The sequence below is a fragment of the Antedon bifida genome, chromosome 7, assembly GCF_963402885.1.
Source record: "Antedon bifida chromosome 7, ecAntBifi1.1, whole genome shotgun sequence".
NCBI classification, from domain to species: domain Eukaryota; kingdom Metazoa; phylum Echinodermata; class Crinoidea; order Comatulida; family Antedonidae; genus Antedon; species Antedon bifida.
Window position 1 is genome coordinate 3,810,507 of NC_136232.1, and position 15,669 is coordinate 3,826,175.

The 15,669-nt window shown below is 33.7% G+C and overlaps 3 protein-coding genes across 6 annotated transcripts in view; 2 read left to right on the forward strand and 1 right to left on the reverse strand.

Moving 5' to 3' along the window:
- Positions 1-421: 421 nt before the first annotated feature.
- The window catches only part of LOC144848330 (amine sulfotransferase-like), a 39,325-nt gene continuing 24,077 nt past the window's right edge, over positions 422-15,669 (reverse strand). The window contains exons 1-6 of one of the 3 annotated variants that reach the window (XM_078705044.1): positions 5,916-6,112; positions 4,180-4,391; positions 3,589-3,715; positions 2,678-2,772; positions 2,098-2,284; positions 422-1,246 (exon numbers count right to left, since the gene is read on the reverse strand). In XM_078705044.1, coding sequence (XP_078561170.1) covers positions 1,128-1,246; positions 2,098-2,284; positions 2,678-2,772; positions 3,589-3,715; positions 4,180-4,391; positions 5,916-6,096 — 921 coding nt within the window. In that variant the 5' untranslated portion in view covers positions 6,097-6,112 and the 3' untranslated portion in view covers positions 422-1,127. Of the gene's footprint in view, positions 1,247-2,097; positions 2,285-2,677; positions 2,773-3,588; positions 3,716-4,179; positions 4,392-4,715; positions 4,950-5,915; positions 6,113-15,669 lie in introns of those variants that run through there. The other 2 variants (XM_078705043.1, XM_078705045.1) reach the window with 2 other exon arrangements.
- Positions 9,388-15,591, forward strand: LOC144848331 (short-chain collagen C4-like). Of its 2 annotated transcripts, none has more exons than XM_078705046.1 (5): positions 9,388-9,505; positions 10,080-10,155; positions 10,657-10,782; positions 11,667-12,156; positions 15,393-15,591. In XM_078705046.1, the coding sequence occupies exons 1-4, from the start codon at positions 9,449-9,451 to the stop codon at positions 12,143-12,145; spliced, it is 738 nt and encodes a 245-aa protein (XP_078561172.1). In that variant the 5' UTR covers positions 9,388-9,448; the 3' UTR covers positions 12,146-12,156; positions 15,393-15,591. The 2 variants fall into 2 exon arrangements, with proteins under 2 accessions (XP_078561172.1, XP_078561173.1); XM_078705047.1 differs by having other exon boundaries at positions 10,080-10,152.
- LOC144848371 (short-chain collagen C4-like) lies at positions 13,577-15,591 on the forward strand. The gene is made up of 4 exons (XM_078705097.1): positions 13,577-13,633; positions 13,908-13,983; positions 14,433-14,558; positions 14,903-15,591. The coding sequence occupies exons 1-4, from the start codon at positions 13,577-13,579 to the stop codon at positions 15,379-15,381; spliced, it is 738 nt and encodes a 245-aa protein (XP_078561223.1). The 3' UTR covers positions 15,382-15,591.

A 15,669-nucleotide genomic window follows, 5' to 3' on the forward strand; every position in this document is an offset into this window, starting at 1 on the left:
AATTATAAGTGACCTTTGTGATTAAAGATCCAACCAACATGTACTTGGGACGTTAAAATATGAGCGCAAAAACCTGACGTATGCCATCCTATAACATGAAGCTTATGGTGTCATATGATATACAGCAGGCCCTTCTGTATACTACAGTACATACAGTGTATCATAGGTGAAATTACGGGCCCACTACTTATATTCTAATTTTTGACATAATGACGTCAACAAAAAGAAACTTGAAGGCCGGTTGAAACCAACTGAACCGTACTGGTGGTTACATTACGGTCCTATCGGAATAATAGGGACTTTACAAAACAGGACGGTTAGAAGAGGACGACGGACATCCTGTGTTCGCTAGAGCGTAAAACCATATAGAGTCGACATAGCCGTTGAGTACCGTCAATAACCAATATTTTTGAGCAGTGGTGATGATAGCGCCATATTTCATAGACTGCAATTTCTATACTAGTCTGCATGAATAGAAACGCTAGAATATCATTTTTGTCTGAAATTCGAATCTTTATTAAAGAAGCACAGAAGCACAGAGAGAGCTGAACAAGAAAGACCTCCACGATAAGCTTCCTCAACTTTTGTTTTCTTTTTAATTGGAAAGAAGCCAGTTGAATATAGTCAATGGCTTGACCTCGCTTGCTTTATATTTTAAGGATACGTAAGCTTTATCAGCTCGCTTTCTGCCACATATTTAAGGATCCGTAAAATTGTTTAGCTCGCGTACTGCCACATATTTAAGGATCCGTAAGCTTGTTCAGCTCGCTTTCAACCACACATTTAAGGATCCATAAGCTTGATCAGCTCGCACACTGCCACACATTTAAGGATCCGTAAGCTTGATCAGCTCGATTACTGCCATATATTATTTAAGGATCCGAAAAATTGATCAGCTCGCTTTCTGCCACACATTTAAGGATCCGGAAGTTTGATCAGCTCGATTACTGCTATATATTATTTAAGGATTCGTAAAATTGATCAGCTGGCTTAGGCCTACAGCCACATATTTAAGGATCCGTAAGCTTGATCAGCTCGCTTACTGCCATATATTTAAGGAAAGGCCTTTTTACCATACCGTACGTTACTACTACTACGTATGTCCCTTTATGTAGAACACTAACATTTTAGATTTCAAATTTGATGCGATCTTTCAAACTAGACCCTTTCATTTTCTCTTCGTATAATTTATCAAAAGCTTCATTTTGAGCGACAGTAAATTGGTTTTTCCAGTCACCGACTTGACCTGTAAATTAAAGTTAAAATGTGTCCGTTTTATATATGTTATGTATCGAATTTTCTAAAATTGTAAGAATTAAGTATGATTCCCACTGGTGACGTAGCGCAACGCATCGATTCAAAGTGTATTGCGTAATCACAAGTGAGAACCGACGACGCAAAAGTGATGCAAAACAGTCGCTACGGGAAATCAATTCTACGCGGCAACAAATATGGATTTCATGCAGGCTGAGGCATAAACATTGGAAGGGCATTTTTTTTTTCGTTGCATCGAGTACGTTGCGTCGTTAGTGGGAACCACTCTTTATGGAAAAAGAACGTAACCGTTTACATTTATTTTAGTGATTCATACTATTTTATAATGTATTGATCGTGCTGATAAACTAAGTCCCATTTGAGGCTTGAGGCAGGATTGAACCCCGAACCTTGGGATTAGAAAGCAAGTACGTTAACCACCAAGCTACACCTGCACTAAACCAACCACTACAATTTAAGCTTATCACTTACTATTATTACTGGTGTAAATCTAACAAGTTTAGGAAGATTCACTTTCAAATCCGAAATCGACAAAAAAAGAAAGACCCTTTTTAGGCCTACACTTCATTTGCATTTCTTTCTGACACATGTTCATGAAAAATATGCAAATTAATGCTCTAGATGGAATTATGGGATGAGTAAATATATCTAACAGTAAGTAGCCTACATTGGCCTACTATCTTGTGTTGCATACACGAACTTTCTTTTAAGAAAATAAGGATAAAATAGAGTACACAATAAACATCTTTAGATATCAAATAAACTGCGTTTTAGCAATCTGTGGTAAAAAATAATTTGTAATAAGAAATAAAATGTATTTACCTTTTCGTAATATTTTGAATGGAATCGCTTCTCTTACTTTATCTGGAACCGAATTCTTTGGTAATTTTCCATCAAACTTTTTATTCATTCTTGAAAATGCAGCAATATTGACTAGTTTATCTAGTGTTTCATTGGTTGTTGGTTTTCCTAAGAAAGCTGCAATTTCTTCAATAATGGATCGAATGTTCTTGAAAAAAAAAGTATTATTTGGTATACGAATAATTTCTCTGTTATTAACAAGAGAAGAGAAACTTTCAATTAATGTAACTTCTGAAACATCATAAGTTCCATGTTATTATCTTTAAATCCTACGAATAAGATTACGCATGCGCACTCTCACGGCAAGCTTTAATTCATTAGGTTTATAAATTTGATCGTGCTTGAGCTACGGTGTGGAAAATAATGGATGGATTTATTTTCTACTGATCAGTTCACCATGCCCGATGTTACGTCATATGTAGATTTACTCAACGATAACTACCAATACGATTACGCATGCGCACATGCTAAATGATGAATGATGAATAGTAAATCATAGTAAAATCCCTAATGAACGTATTGGGTGTATGCACAGTCTTACCAGTTTCATGTCCTCATAAGTTGTAAGATAAAAGTTCTTTTCATTCCTGTGTTTCCAGTAGTTTAAGTTAAAATTAAACCAAGAACGACCAGGCACTGTGAAAAAATACATCTCAAATGTGAACATTTAAAGTATCGAACGAAGAACATTTTGATAATTAATTCTATGATGTAGAATGACGTCTTAATTTATCCATCTCAGTAGCAATTATGGCTTCCGTAGATGGCATAATTAAAATGTAGCATTCAAATTCTAAAATGTTAAACAATGATAATTATGTTGTTCTTGTATAGTAGAAATTCGATATTGTTAAGCAGCGCTTTGCAAGATGTATTGTCCCTTAAAAAAATGAAAGTAAAAATATTCTAAATTTAAATTGGCCATATCAAAGTAATATTAAAGTTATTCACTTTAAGTCGAAAATTCGCGCCAACAACAACAAGTTTACGTAATTAACAGGTGAATTAATTTGATTAAATTTTGTCTAGAAAATCGTCGCAAACGAAAGTAAACAAAGATTTCAAACCACATGTATGCATTATGCATGATGCTAATTAGGATTGTTTACAACTCGTCACGATTGAGTGGAGGTGTTTTCACACAGATCGCGGGGAAGTTTTATGATAATGCATACAGAGAAGCCAAACAAGCGCGTTGTATTATGATATATGTTTTGATCGAAAAGTTATTTTTTAAACAAAAAACGTCTGTATTTCAGTTAAATGATTTTTGGTGAAAGTTAACAGCTATTATGATACTTCAAAATGACCCACATTTTTTCTAAATCTTTTTTTTTGTTGTTCTTTTTTTGGAATTAGTCAAAGGACAATAGGCCTACATCTTTAATCAATACAATATTCTTAAAACATTGAAACATTATCATACGTCATATTAGGGTGCTGTTTACTTACTATTTTCAGACATGAAACATTGCAGGAAAGTTTCCCAAGTTTCAAATTCCTCGGAATACCGGAAAGGTTGTGCAAAATGAAAATACGAAACCACGGAATCTTTTGGGTTTCTAACCACATAAACAATCTGAAATAGAAAATTAATCATTTAAAAAAATGTGTTAAATAAAGCTTTAAAGCCTCTATATAGCGATAGACAGCATATTAAGCTCTGTGTACACTATCAAACTTTATGTGACAAAAAAATGCGATGGGCCCATATATGGAAATGATGATGCCATATCACTACCATATTTGGGCACATCACATTTTTTGTCACATAAAGTATTATAGTGTAGACAGAGCTTTAAAATGTAAGACTGTTTGATTGCCGACTGTATCATTATGTTGACTGTATCATTATGTTGAATGTTGCCTGTTGATGCATTTGTTTGTAAAATGTTTCTCTAAAGCTTGATTCCCACTAGGACAAGTATGTTACCATGTATTAAAATTATAAGTATTCCATCCTAATAATTTCTTTATTGGCGAGTCTGAGAAAGTTATTGTAAAGCATGTGTTAATTTTAAAACGGTTACTTAAAATGATTACCTTTGCTTTTCCGTTAAATACAGCTTTTGGCAAGAGTTCTTCGTGAATATGAGTCACTATCACGCGTTGCTGGTCACGTGGTATCTTTTCAAGTTCAATCATTGTGTCAAAATATTCCAACGGTTTCGGATGAATACCGAACATCTTTTCTGCTTTTTCATAATCACAATCTGCTAAAATACTTTTGACAATCTCGGTCATCCAATGAGTTCCTGTATAAGATAAAAATGAATAATAAAAAAGGTGATAGAACAAAAAACTGTACTGGAACGTGCAAATATATTTCCTCCCTGGAGAAAATTGTAGGCTTAGACCATCCCAGAATATTACATTTATTAAAATTGATTAAATATTGGATCGAAAAAAAAAAATTATACCAGAAAAAAAATCAACGGGAACCTCTCATCCAACTCACTACAGTGTCTCAAATTTCAATCTGAGACAAACGAGAGGGTGACGCAGCATTGAGTAATTTTACTAACAAAACCCTCTCATGCAAAGTTGAGTGGGTGAGGAGTCGAAAAAAACCCACTTACCAGCCTTTGAATATGTTACAATAAACACATCGTCGTCTCGTACGACGAACTGCCGAACTCGCTCATGCATATCAGCCCGCACTGACGGCACATATCGATCCCCCTCAATTTCAACAAGCGCAGCATACTGTCCTTTCTTAGGAATGGAATCTTCGCTAATCTTGGTGAATGTTTTGGCCATTCTGCAAGACCTACGTTTTGATCCCAACAGAAGCTTTAACCGCTGTACTATTGTAAGCCGGAACAATGGCTTACCGGAATGTATGTAAACGGTCAAAGATCAACCGATATGACGTAGATAAAGTATCAATTCATTCTCATTACAAAACAGTACAATACTAAACAGTAAAACCAACCTTAGAGATAATAGAGAGGTTTCTCAATCTTACGAATACGATAACGAAAACGGATACGTCACGCAAACGTATTCTTTTTCGTCAAGCCAATAAAAATCTGTTTCGCATAATTTTTCAAAGTTTTCCAAAATATGACTGCGGTAAATTTGAGCGAAGCGCAGGTACGTGTTGCTTGGTGCTTGGCTACCTAGGCCTAGCGTAACATCAAAGTGAGTGAGGACTTTAAAAACTGCTATTTATCAAAATTGACCTGGCATTTTAGTAAATTACTTTAGTAAATTACTTTCAATAAATCTATAATTATAATTATAATCATGAATCATTCCTGATTCAAATGCAAAATGTACAAACTAGATCAAAAACTATACTCGTTTTGTAGTTACGAATATGACTGGTGATATTCGTCAACACGAATACGCTTTACGAATATGAAATGGGGATCAGCTCAAAAGTTTCACAAATGTGTGACGTATCCGTTTTCGTTATCGTATTCGTAAGGTTGCGAAACCTCCCTATTCTCAATTGTAAATAACAAATGTTTAGGCTTACAAACTTATAGTGTATTTTATGTGGAACGTACTTACATTAAATGGCGCATTTGATATCTAATTTAGTATACCTGCTTCTAATCATATTAGATGGTATCATGTAGGCCTAATGTAAATAATTTCGAAAACCTTGTTACCTTTTAAGACCGAAAAAAAATGTAGGAATAGTTTCTTTAAACACCAACATACAGTAGGCCTACAATGGCTCTGATACAGTATAAGCTTGACCGCCCTCTGTGTACCGTATCCATCCATGAAACAAATTCAAATGTAAAGCATTTTGTTTATAACCTTACCCGCTTTTGGATATGTTACCAACAAAACATCATCATCACGTACTTCAAAGTTCAGCATTAGCTCATGCATGTCTTTCCGCACCTGAGGTGGATATCTTTCACCATCAACCACAACTAACCCGGCGTACTCCCCTTCCTTCGGAATGCTTTTCTGGCTTACCTGGGAAAAAGCTGTAGCCATTGTGTTATGAGTAAAATAATACAAACGCTAAACCGTCAGATATTAATCAAGTAAATGAAATTTCTATATGTGTTTGTCTAATAAAAAAATATGATGGTATGGTTGTAATATATTGTGAAGGACATATCATAAACATTTTATCTTTCCGGCAAGTCGTAATAAAAACAAGTGACTGTTTAATGCAAAATTATTATTTGTCACCACCATACATTTGTGTAAAATGAATTTTACAGAAAATAATAATAATTAATAATTTATTTGGAAGCTACACTTTCGAAACAGTTACACACTTCTTGAGTGAAGGTGCGTCCAGAGTAAGTAAAATAACAGTTAGAGGGAAAAAAATGAATAACAATAGGCATATTTACAGTACAAGGAAACTTAAACTAAATTATGTACAAGATATAAAAAAATAACATTAACAAAAGTAATACTTTTGAAACAGTGTCACACTTCTTGAATGAAGGTGCATCCATAATACAGTAAGTAAAATAAAAGTTTAAAAACTTGAAATAAATTATGTACAAGATTAAAAGTAATACAGGCTTTAAAAAGCAAAGAAAAAAAACTAATTATTTTCATTGTTTACTCTTTTAAAGTCTGATATTTCAAAATAACAATTGTAAGTAAAACTAAATTTTAATATAAAAACAATTTAATTTAATGTTTGTCTTTAGTGTAAAGCCTAGATTAAGATATCACCGAAAAAATGTCCTAGGCCGGCTGGGTTGAAGCATCAAAACCCGTAACTTTTTCAATTTTCAACGGGCCCGGCTGCGCGTGACCGGCCTTGGCTTTGAAAAACTTCCATGTGTCCCAGCAACGTCGAAAGAACCAAGAAACCATTAACGATCGCGTAAAAAATGTGTAAAAATTCGTGACGGGAAAACAGGCTTTAGGCTATTGACGCCAAAAAAAATAACAGTCCCGTATATTAAATGGTCTATAAAACCCACTATATTCAGATAATTATATGACAAGAATCGACTGGCCAAAACGCCTCAGATGCTATCTCCGGGCGTCTAGAAAAAAAATGTCTAGACGATTATTTTCCCATATCGGCCCCCTCTTTATCAAAATCCTAGATCCGCCCCTGTCATCCATCGTGTTACATATCTCTTCAAATAAATTATCTAATCCACATTTAGAAAAAGTAGTATGTAAACAAAAAAAGGGAAAGCCTAATACAATCTATGTACTGTATTTTGGTTTATTGGTCACGTTTAGTTCTAGTTTAGTTTTAGTCTTCATGTTGTTTGTAATGTACTGAACTAAACGAGCTTTGCTCTTGTGGTCATCTATACCAGCATTTGATATATTCTATCTTTTATGAATTTTAAATGGTAAATTGATATTTTTACTTTGTTTGCAATACCAGCAAATATTTTTATTATATAATAAAATGTCTGTTAGATGAATTTATATCCCAATTATATTGATGGGAAACGTGTGAATTTTTCAAAATTTAAAAAGATATTTTTCTATACAATATGTATGCCGTAGGTATTATTGTAATATTCTGTATTTACTGATTGTTATATTTTTTCTATTTTTTTTTTTTTTGTATAGTTGTTTCATTGCAGGACCATATTGAAAAACAGAAATTGTGTGATCTTTTCTTTTCTGAATTATGTTATCCTGCCTAAATAATAATTAATGAATTAGAATGGCGTAAATTTGAATAAGAATGAATGATAACACATGCTGGTAGTAGTGATTTAGGTTATTAAATTAAATCAACACTTGTACGATTAATTAGTTTCTCCAGTATAATAAGAACATTTGGTAATACAACAATAAATGTGCTTCACATGTATCTCACAGTATCATATACCATAACCTAAATCTTACATGATACAGGCACCAAATGTGATACAAATGAGTATTACCAATGATACTGGTCGAATATTACAGATCTAAGAATCTCTTGTAAAAACGTTTCTGTTTGGCGCCCTCTTTATCGACACACAGTATTGTTCTTGCCTACAAATAAATCATTCACGCTTATACTTTCTTTACTCTGTATCTCAATATTGGTTTTTTTTTACATTCATCTTGAATTGTTTTTGTAATGAGATCAAGCCTTCCATAAAATTGGATAAGTTGCTGATTTTGTACAGTTTATCAGAAAATACCTCCATGGGAACTAGGCCTACCAAATAATGTAATACCAATTTAGCTAGTAGCTGATTCATCACTCTAGCTTAACCGAAAGTCCATTCCCCTGATGATCTATCTCCTGTGAATGTATTTTCATAAAACATATGTTACAAATTGTAAGAAATACAATTATAACAGTCAATTAGAGAATCTAGTTGTTTTGACATTTTAAAAAACGTGAATGTTATCAGAGAAAAGTGAAATTGTTATAGGCATAGAAATTTTCGATATCGCCGAAAAGAAAGTTATGTGTCCGGTTACCAAGTGGTGGTGTCTAGGCTGGGGCGGTTCCGATGATTAGTGTAGCGATCACTGACACGACGAAAAATAGTTCTGGGCATGCGCAAATCAATTACTTCGTATTGAGTCCACATCCGTTGATTATGTAATCGAAGCGACGGTGCCGCGCGTTGTAACGTTTGATGTAAGGTTCGTGAGCTATCCATGTAATTTAACTCTTCCCTGATGTTATTAATATGTTTTTATATTATCTGAAACGTGAATGATATTTAGTTGATATTATCAAAGAGTAACACTCAACATTCAATAAATTGTATTTTTCTTCCTATTTTATAACAACTTTATAATGAACGTCAAAGAAAATAAGGTTGAAGTTATAGTAGCCTATACAATTAACACATATTAAAACTGTTACAATCATATATACATTTTAAAACAAAAATAAATGTTATATTAAAAAACGTCCTCTAGATAAATCTAGGCCTAGAGCAATTGTAGTTTCTCAACTCCACTGCACAAAAGACTTTGTGTACCGCGATCAAAACGTCACGTTTAGACTTTAGAAAGTTAATACAATTTTGATTTCTTTCTCACTGTTTCTCTAATGATGAAACATGTTCTATCCAATTAATTATCTATCCTCTCTCTATTTTTGAAACATATCACATGTCAGCACTTATTAACACGTGGAAAGGTTTAAACTTTTGTCAAACATCGCACAAACTAAACGTGTCAGTAATGACGTTATAACATATCTCCCCGGTGTTTTAATGCAATTTATACACAAAACACCATTAGTTAAAAGCAGTAAGGACCGAAAAGCCTTTGTCCAAACATTCATCTGAGATACATCAACAAAAACATGTGACCCAAAATGTATATAAACACGTGTGAAAATGTTACAAATTCATATTAACTCTAACTCTAGCAAGGTGCACGAGTAAGAACGAACATGAAGACCGTCAAGTACGCAGTTGTTTTCTGTCTGGTTTTCCTGAATCAAGTGAAGGTAAGACACAAATTATGTTACATAAACTAGTTTTTCAGGGGTGTACGTTGGTTTAAAGTCATATTGTCCCAAGTTTTTTTGTTGTTGAATATGCCATTTGAATGCAACAAAAAATGGATAGAAGAAAAAAGGTTTTGTAAAATATATCATTGCTTTACATTTGCTAAAGATAGTTACTACATGGGCATTAGCTGTTTACCGTGCTACATTAACTACAACAGCTTATGATTTACTACATAAGCTGTTGGTGTTCCTACATTATCTTGGGATTTTACAACATAAGCAGTGGATTGTTCCACATTAACGGTTGTTACATTAGCTTGCGTTTTCTACATTGACGATTGTACAGTAAAATGCTGAATTAAGTACTTTCGCCCCTGTACACCCATATTTAAGGGGTTCAGATTTTCCTTCCACGACTCACCCACTAGCCCCAATTCAGTCATTTCTTCCTTAAGCAGTCACCAAAAAGACATCTGTGAGACATTTTTGTACGGTGAAACATCACTTGGTTATCAAATTTTGTTTAGTAGTTTAGTTTTAATTTATCTTTCATTTTCCATTATTTTTTAAGGGTGATGATGACGATGCTGAAGTTGCCGACAATGTTGAAAATTACATATGGAACATTTTCAACGGAGAAAATGGTGGTAAGATTATAAATTTATTCAATAAATATTGTACAATGCTCATGTAATGTAAACATGTTTGGATCTGTAAATTGTTCGTAACAGAAATGTCTTGACAATCTCACTCAATGCCAAAGTATAAACGTTACATGGCGTATTATTAATTGCTCTGTTATTTAACTTACGGATGACAACATAAGTTGATTTCAGTTCAGTTTATTTTTTGTTTGTGAAATATTAAGCTCCGGAAATCATTCTGTTTTACCTATGTGAGGAATGATGTTATATATCCATATATCTAATCTATACCAGTGCGATTGAGACTTAAGATCAACAATATTTTTAATTTTGTTTAAGTCTGAATAATACGGACATGCAATTTGTTTTGTCTTTTTTGTTTGATTTTTTTGCCTGTAGGTCAGGTCAACTTTAGATTTTACTCAAAATAATAAAATTACCTTTGTAGCTAAAAAGTAGCACAATTGCACATTTCTGAAACGTACAACGTGACTTTGTTTACAGGGTATGAGCCACCCAATAACTGCAAAGGAGAGTTTATGACGTGTGAAACAAGAAATGCTAGCGTTGTGTATACACGCTGGGGTCGAAGTGACTGCACCCCAGACACGTCAGACCTCGTGTATTCTGGTAGGTAAACTTCTATATTACAAAACACTTTAGTACAATGCCCTTGCCATTCGATTGGTTGCATTCGTATCAATGGCCGTAGTAACTTTTTCCCATTTAAGAGTAAAGCATTTTTTTTCTATTCAGCATGTTTTAAAGTGTACGTTTCACGTGGTAGTTTAGGAAAAATACGTGCGATATAAAATGACATATAGAATGAATGTATATTCCTTGAACAAATTCGATTCCTTGAACGTTTGACTACTGTTCCATTAAAAACATTCTCCACATTCAATATTTGTGTATATGATTCTACAGTATAAAGGAATTCCTCATTTACAAAACACGTGTTGAAAGTATTTTTAGAATAGAATGTAAGTTCATTAAATCAAATCAAATCCAATATCTTTATTCATCATCATTATCATAAAAATAAAAAAAGATAAAAGATAAAAATTGATAAAATGAGTAAAATCATAATGAGTATAAAAAAATATAATAGTTAATTTTTTTTAATTGAAATAATGTATTTATACTGGGCGACCTGAGGGCCCAGTTATGATCAGTTCCTGTGATGTACTAATACGCCGAAAGATGTACTAGGTTCTTTAAAGTGCACACAAGCTAGATGTGTACAATGGACCTACGGTTTATATTCCTTATCTTATGGCTACGTAATTATGGTTCCACTGTCTTAACCACTCACTCGCTATGAAATGAACAAAGGATAATAAGTTAACTAACATAATACGAAATATTTTAATTAATGTACTAATTTTAAATTATGTAATTATTAATTTAGTTTAATTCATACTTTAGGTCATAGCATGATACAGTATTCTAGCCTAGTAGTTACACAGTAACAAAAATGCCCATATGTTGATATTGTTATGATTTATAATTAGGATATATTGGTGGTGGACATTATACACATGGTGGGGGTGGCACAAACGCACTGTGTTTACCAGAGACACCTGAATATGACAACGGATTGATATCAAGTGGGTCTGGTCGTTCTTTGATATACGGTGCTGAGTTACAAACCAGTGACTACTCTCCTTTGGCTGGTTTACACGACAAAGATGCAGTATGCGCTGTGTGTCTTGCACAAGGCCGATCAACAAGTATGATGATCCCAGCTAAACGTACGTGCCCACAAGGATGGACCAAGGAGTACGAAGGCTTACTGATGGGTAGTTATTACACTCATAAGGGAGGACATGAATACCTTTGTGTCGATTCAAATCCTGAAGTTAGACCTGGTTCTGCACCAGACCTTAATGGTTTCTTGCTATATCCCGCCGTGGGTGTTTGTGGGTCTTCGTTAGCTTGTCCACCCTACGTAGATTATGCCGAGTTGTCATGTGTTGTATGCACATGGTAATTGCAGTGACGGTACGCCTCATACAACGGCATTTGTTCGGCTAAACTTGTAATTTTAAATTTAAATTTTAAAGAAAATAATAAAATTAAAACCTTAACCATGTTTTAATTCGAACATGTGTTCAAATCAATTTGATTAGGAATATTATCCTAACAAATATATTGACAATTCAATTACTTCTTTTTTCTTTAATGTTGTGTTTTAAATAAACTACAATTATTGCATACCATACAAAGTATCTCTCTCTAATTTCGTTTTATTTTTGTTATTATTATAATTATATGATAATGAACAGTTTAAAAACATTCTGATCTACTAGTGCAAGCACCATGATTTACAAAGGTTTCTGATCACGATTTTCTAAATTAAAAACAGTAAAGTGCGCCCTCTTTTATCGCCTATTAATCACACAATATTGTTCTGTTTAAGATTCGATTTCGTAAGGGCGTTTAACTTATCATCAAAACGATATTCTTATGTGTATACTGCCTGCAATTTTAGTGATAAATCTTCCAAAACCAAATTAAATCGAAATCTTGCTTAATCTATAAATGTTTGATTTATTAAAAACAAGCATTCGGATTATTGCCTAATCAATTGTTTATACTTCACACAAAGTGGAAGCAAATTGTATAGTGTAATACAAACACAATTTATTAATTTACCAACAATGGGATAAAGTTCTTAACAATAAATAAAATAATGTATTTGTTGAAGCTATGCTCTGTACAACATTGACATAGATGCTGTAAGTTGTTGTAATTGTTCTCTCCATAAAGCTACATTCACATAGGTTCCGTTTTTTCGGAAAGAAATCATTTAAATAATCGGAATCAAAACGACACAGGCGTGAAAAGTTTAAAGCTAGCTTGTTTCCACCAAACCGCAACGCAGCGATGTGCGCGCAACGAAATTGAGCAATTATATCTTGCCTTGCGTGCACGTAACAACGACTTGTACTAGTAATGCAAAGATACGATCAATGCCATAAGGTTGTGAACAAATCGAGTCAGGCATCGATTGCTCTCAAAAGATGTTTTATCGGGGAAACAGTTGCTTACGAATCATACTGGTAAGCTAGTTATTACGGTGAGCCCCTTGATTATACTTATTAACCGATCGATTTTCAACCTATTTTTGAAGAATGTCACGTCAGCTCTTTTTAAATCGTGAATAGGTTTAAACTTTCGTCAAACATCGTACACAAACTGAACGTGTCAGTAATGACGTTATAACAATTCTCCTAATTGTTTTTAATGCAATGTATACACAAAACACCATTACTTAAAAACAACAGCAATTTCATAAGCCTTTGTTCAAACGGGCATCTGATATACATAAACAGAACATACGGTACCTACAGTATATAAACAACATGTGAATATGTTACTATTCATATCATCTCTAAAAGTGCACGAGTACTATAGCGAAATGAAGTTCTTCAACTATACTGTTGTTTTCTGTTTGATTTTCCTGAATAAAGCTAAGGTAAGGCACAACTTTTGATACATAATTAGTTGTCCAAGTGCGTACACTGATGTTAGTACTGGGAGGTGTACAATGTATGCTTTACTTTTAAAAGCAAATAACTGTGTGAAATGTGTTGTCTTGCTTGAGGTGAACTCATTGGCGTCAATGGCCTCTCATCGAGATACATGACCACGAAAGAAATTAGGACGTGTGGTGTTATCAATATGTTATTTAGTTTAGTAGTTAAGTTGTCAATTAAATACAATTTAAACAAATGTCCATTATTTTGAAGGGTGATGGTGACGATGCTGAAGTTGCCGACAATGTTGAAAATTACATATGGAACTTTTTCAAAGGTGACGCTGGTGGTAAGAATGAAAATAAATTATTTTTTGTACAATTGTCATGAAATTTTAATATATTTAGATCTGTAAATTGATCGTAACAGTTACCAACAAGAAAATTCTTGGCAAATTCACCCAATGCCAAAGTATAATATTGTTGCACATCTATCATAAATAGTTTTGTTCTTGAACTGACTGAATGACAATTGTTTTTGTTTAGTTAATTTGTTGGTGAAATCGTAAGCTCCGGTAATATTTCTGTTTAACCTATGTAGGGAATTGTGCCAAAAGTTCATCTAACAGACTTTTTGCAACTGTAAAATATACTTTAGTGAGTCTGAATATACGGACTCGAAATTAGTTTATTTTGTCTTTTTCCGCCTGTAGATCAGGTCAACCTCAGATTTTACGCAATAATACAAACATTAAATTAATTTCTACAAAAATTCTGAAACGTCCAACTTTGTTTACAGATTATGAGCCAATCAACAACTGCAAAGGAGAGTTTATGACGTGTGAAACAAGAAATGCTAGCGTTGTGTATACACATTGGGGACGTAGTGACTGCACCTCAGACACGTCAGACGTCGTGTATACGGGTGAGTAAACTTCTATTACATTACGTATAATAATATCATACTTAAGTGCTTTATTCTCACCATTTGATCGTTTAATTATATTCATAAGGCAATTAAGCCCCTGTCATTTGTTTGATTGATGTAGTATATAGACATAGGGTAACTACGTTCCATCCAATGTTAATTATGTATGTTCATTGGTTCTATTCAACAAGATGTTTTGAGGAGCCAGTTTCACGTGATATTTCGGTACAAAAATGAAAATAAATTCTGCGTGCCCTGCCTTTTTGCCGCATCATAGCCTTTGGTGTATATTAGTTTGATCTAAACTACAAAATTCGTACTTTAGTCGTTATATTTTATAGGATATATCGCTGGTGGTCATCATTCACATTCTGGGGCCGGTACAAATCCTTTGTGTTTACCAGAGACACCTGAATATAACAACGGATTGATAGCAAGTGGCATTTATCGGTCTTTGATATACGGTTCTGAGTTACAAACCAGTTCCTACCCTCCATGGGCTGGTTTACACGACAAAGATCCATTATGCGCTGTGTGTCTTGCACAAGGCCGATCAACAAGTCTGATGATCCCAGCTAAACGTACGTGCCCACAAGGATGGACCAAGGAGTACGAAGGTTTACTGATGGGTAGTTATTACAAGGAAACAGCTGGACACGAATACCTTTGTGTCGATTTAAATCCTGAAGTTAGACCTGGTTCCTCGCCAAACCATGATGGCTTCTTGATCCATAATGCCGTAGGAGTATGTGGGTCTTCATTAGCATGTCCACCCTATGTACATAATGCTGAGTTGTCATGTGTTGTATGCACCTGGTAAGTACAGCACAGTACAGCCTAACAAAACGACTGGCTACTTTAAACAATTGTAGAATCAATGATTATTTAACCTTTATTTGCTTAAACCTATTATTGTAATTTAGATTTTAACTTTAAACGTTCAATTTATTTGGACATGGTACTATCTTAAAAATACTGGAATCACATGTTTTTTCTTCTGTTTAAATTAAAACTACACTATTGTATTGCATACCAAGTCTCTTAAATTTATTTAAACCTTTTTGATATACTAATTATAGTAATTATACAGTTTTCAAAAAGTGTGCTT